Source organism: Centroberyx affinis, unplaced genomic scaffold (assembly GCF_046629955.1).
Source record: "Centroberyx affinis isolate AG114_WGS23_722 - 3 ecotype Tasmania unplaced genomic scaffold, CSIRO-AGI_Caff_v1 ptg004376l_1, whole genome shotgun sequence".
NCBI lineage: Eukaryota > Metazoa > Chordata > Actinopteri > Beryciformes > Berycidae > Centroberyx > Centroberyx affinis.
Window position 1 is genome coordinate 205,001 of NW_027282069.1, and position 4,484 is coordinate 209,484.

The following is a 4,484-nucleotide window of genomic DNA, read 5'->3' on the forward strand; positions in this document are numbered from 1 at the left end:
TGATGCATTGAAACAAGATGTTGGGGGCGGGACATAATGCAGTGAGGATATGAGTCAGGGAGAGAAAGGCAGTTTTATTTGATGGGAGGGTTGCAGAGGAGCAGGATTGTTAGAAAATCTGATGGTTTTATTGTTTAGAAATTTATATTTACACTTGCTAGTGCATCATGAGGTCAACGTGAAAGACACTCTTGTTTTCCAGGAAGCAAAAGTAATGGGAGTTCATTTCATGGGGACTTTAAATATTGTGTGACCTCGCCATGATGTGCGCTTTTATAGGGATCATCGTCTGGAGCGTATGGAGGCCATGGAGAAGCAGATAGCCAGCCTGACTGGCCTGGTCCAGAGTGTGCTGACCAGAGCGCCAGACAGCGACAGCACGTAAGGCTCTCCATTATACCCCATCAACCCCCCAAAACTCGCAGCTGCAGCCGAAACACACAGGCAGCATTATCGACAGGAACAGTAGCAGGCTATTATCAGAACCATTATCAGCTCCGTGGCAGTGAAGTGGTACATTAGTTTGTGTGAGCGCAGCGCAAGCACTGCAGCTAAACATTAGCTGCAGGCACAGCACTATTGATCTATACATTGATACACTGAGATCTGTAAGATAGCTATACAGTAAATTTCAAGTTACTCATTTGCATGGGACATTATTATCATGGCACTTCATTCACATTAACACCACAGGGGCCCATAAAGAGTAGATAACTCTAATGATCAGTGAACAGTACACACTGAAATACTGCTGGTGTTGTGATGTTAAAATGACCCAGCCACCTAGCGCAGTTGGTTGTGTGAATGATGTTAGGTTACCTGTTATATCCAAAAATCATGGTTATTTTGTCCCAGAGGTGGCTTGCTTTTAATTATTTTGCCGGGTTACTGTTATCTGTGTACATATTTTTCATTTCCTGCATAACAAATCCAATAATTTCAATTATCAAAATATACAAACAGCTGAAGCAGTACAAATCAATTAAATGTTGAAATCTAAAATGTTTTGCAATTACTTTTGTCAATATTTCTTCATTGAGGTGCTGTAGCGAGATCAATCCAGCAACAGCAACAAGCAACAAGATTGTTTAATTTCAACATATGAATTCTAAGCGTTCCAATAAATATGATCAAACTCCAAACTCATAGTACAAATAATAAGGCTAAATGGCAATTAAGATACATGGCAACCTACAGGGCAAGTGCTAGAGACATGATTCAAATATTTCTGATATACTACCATATTTCAGTCAAGGAACAATTCCTCTTATTTTTAACATGGTTTCACTTGTTCCTTTAGCCACAGAGAAGATCCGTTCACACAACCCAGCTGTGTGGGTAGACATAACCCATTACAGTGTAGGAGCTATATTGACCCAGCACGGGGTCAGTTGCAAGCCAGCAATATATTACCAGTCTGTTAGTGTCCAGTAGTAGAGCTGTTAGCATTAGCACTGTAATTGCCTTGCCCTGTGGCCGTTGATCCTCAGATGCGGCCTGCTGCGTCTCTGCATGATGGCGGGCTGCCCTCCGGACCAAGGGACGGAGTTCTCACGGCCATTACCTTTCTCTTCCAGCGACAAGACCGAATCCAACAGCGACGGCTCCGCCACTGGAAGTGAGTACAGCAGCGTAATCGTAACCATGGGTACCGAACCGCTGTTCAGTAGTGTACTAGCTACTAACACCACTGCCATTCTGTCCCTGTGCTATTAAAAAAACTCTAACTATACTAACTGTGCGCTTAAATTCAGCCACGGGTAACCTGGACCTGGACCTGGACCTGGAGCATAATGATGGCAGCCTCCTGGATTTAGTGCAGTTGCTTTCATTATGGGAGACATCAATCCAGGAGGCTGCCATGTTTATGCCCTGGTTGTTCAATTAAGAGTTCAGGTGAGAAATTTCATTAAAAGTGATATATCCTTTTTCAAACCTTTACATCTCCTCCATCCATTTATTTCTTCTCTCTCTCTCTCTCTCTCTCTTACTTTATCTCAGTCTCATTTATTTCTTTCACCCCGCTCATCCCTGTTTCTTCCCTGTTTCCTCTGCCTTTTCCATCATTTCTAGTGCATTTCTGGCACATCCTCGTCTTTTCTGCAGCCAGACCTTCACAGGGCGAGTGCAAGGGCATAGATGCCTTTGAAGCTTCTTCACAAATGAAACACTGCCAAAACACTAAGCCATCAATTGAGTCATTTTCTCTGCTGTCGTCAATAAAAAATGCTTTCCAGGGTCCTCATTCTGTAAATATGAAGTTGAAGATTTCCCTCTCCTCTCTCTCTCTCTCTCTCTCTCTCTCTCTGTCTCCCTCTCATTCATTTCTCGGTAATCGGCTCACTCTTTCTATATTCCAGCTGGACGCTGAAGCGGAAAGGTAGTTGCTATCTCCTACTTTATCGCCCTTTCATTTCTCCTATCAGACATCTCTTATGGCTCCCTGCCCTCTGTATGGGTGTGTGGTGTTGCTGGGTAGCTGGCGGTGTCTGTCCTCCTGTTTTCCCCTGGTTGGTTCCCCAGAGAACAGGCCCCCTCTTGTCCTGTCTCTGGTCCTGTCTCAACTTTTGAATTTCTGCCTTGGTTGTGCATTCGTGAATTTCAGAAAGATGTTCTGTCATAGACTGGGCACTCCTGTGTGTGTGTGTGTGTGGGTGGGTGTGGGTGTGGGTGTGGGTATGTGTGTGTTGGGAGGTTGTCTGGGGAGTTAATGGCCATAATCACAACCCCCATGTTGAGATAAGAGCATGGTTATCCTCCTGTGTGTATGCCACACTACTGAATAGACTGATTGCAATCCTCTGTGGATTACTAATAGCATGAGCTCACGTTTATACTCCCATGGGGCTGTTAGAGGTTTGTGAATATGGATTTTTGCAATTATACACTTTATGCGTTGCTCTGTGTGTGTGTGTGTGTGCGTGTGTGTGTGTGTGCCCAGGTTTGTGTGTATATGTGTTTCTATGGGCGTGCACACCACTCTATGCTGCAGTGTACGTGTGTTACTGTTTCTACTGTACGTCAGGCTGGCTGACTGCAGAAATCTCACCGGGCCACAGCCCAGCACAGTAACCCATTTGTTTCCCGCTGACCTCCCGGTGACCCCCGTGTCCTGCTCTGTGATTGGCAGCTCTTACGCCGTCGGCACCTCTAGCTCTGATGCCGCCGCCGCCTTCTAACCCGGGCCAGCCGAACAGCGTCAGCCGGTTGCAGATGCGGCTCCATCTGCACGACCTGCAGCAAAACGCCACCGACCTGCGCAAACAGCTGGCCCAGCTGCGCAAGACGCAGGTGAGATTCCTGCACGCACACAGTCAGACACTAATGCTGCAAAAAATGTCCTTCTGATGTCATTTATCTTATGTTTCTTAAAATAAGTGAAAAAAAGGCACTGGAGCTGCCTAATGTCCAGCAATAATCAACATTATATATGAAACATAACAAGTTATGCTAATGAAATATTAATTAAACAAATTAATGCATTAATTTGCACATATTTGTTTGTCTCTGCATAACACATGGATGGTGTTAATATAAACTCTGTATCTTAAAGCATTAAAGAGTTATAGTAGTTTCAAGAAAGTCTGTTTCTCCTCATTAAAATGCAAATGTATGGGGTGAGATGAATTCATTAATTTCCAACTTGTTTCACGATTTTCTTCAACCAGGGGACATTATGTGGACACTAGTGGAGTGATTATTTCAAGACAGCATTCAAACAGCATTGTAAACAAGGGAAATTATCTCACCGTACAGTCTGACCTTTTCACTTGTTTTCAGGAAAACAAGATTTCAAGACTTAGCACTGGACCAAATGACTTGTTGAGAGGCGTTCTTTGTGGCATATTTGTAGCATTAATTGGACAGTATAAGGGAGAGTGAAAGGAATGATAAAAAGTATGTCACACAACATCATGTACTGTGTGTGTGCCCCAAATTGTTCTAAGAGGTTCCAGAAAGATTTCCTTTTGCTTTGCATGCAATAATTAGCCTTTGTAACATTTTTATGATGTACAACGTGCATAATTCAACATATCATGTGCAAAAGAGTTGGCTTTGATGTTTATTTGATCTTCACTTCAATACCGTACCTGCAATGATACCTACAGGTTCATAAAACTAGCTGTATTGTGTGACACATTGGGGCCATTGTATCTTTTGAGGATTAATAATGAAAGATGCTGTGAGGAAGATAAAAGTTGTGGTTCAGATGGCGTTAGGTGACGTTCTAGGAAGATACAGAATGTCTGCGTGAAGATGGACACAGAATCAGATAAAATACTACATGAAAAGAGGTACAAAGAAATGAAGTCATCCCTTGTTTCCGTTTATCTCTGCTCCGTGCGCTACCATGGTTACTGGAGGAGGAGTTAGGAGGGGATGATGAGTTAAATGCTTTCAGTGGCAGAGGAGAGGATTCAAGTAATTTGCAGCGAGATAGACAGAAAGAGAGAGAGGAGAGAGAGAGAGAGAGAGAGGATAGG

The 4,484-nt window shown here is 43.5% G+C and overlaps 1 protein-coding gene across 1 annotated transcript in view; it reads left to right on the forward strand.

Annotated features, from left to right (window-relative positions):
* Window positions 1–3,291, forward strand: part of LOC139664814 (SRC kinase signaling inhibitor 1-like) — a gene marked incomplete at its 3' end in the record, with an annotated part of 22,285 nt that extends 18,994 nt beyond the window's left edge. Inside the window, 4 exon segments of the mRNA XM_071543786.1 lie at window positions 280–381; window positions 1,491–1,632; window positions 2,374–2,380; window positions 3,131–3,291. Coding sequence (XP_071399887.1) covers window positions 280–381; window positions 1,491–1,632; window positions 2,374–2,380; window positions 3,131–3,291 — 412 coding nt within the window.
* Between the last annotated feature and the right edge of the window lie 1,193 nt (window positions 3,292–4,484).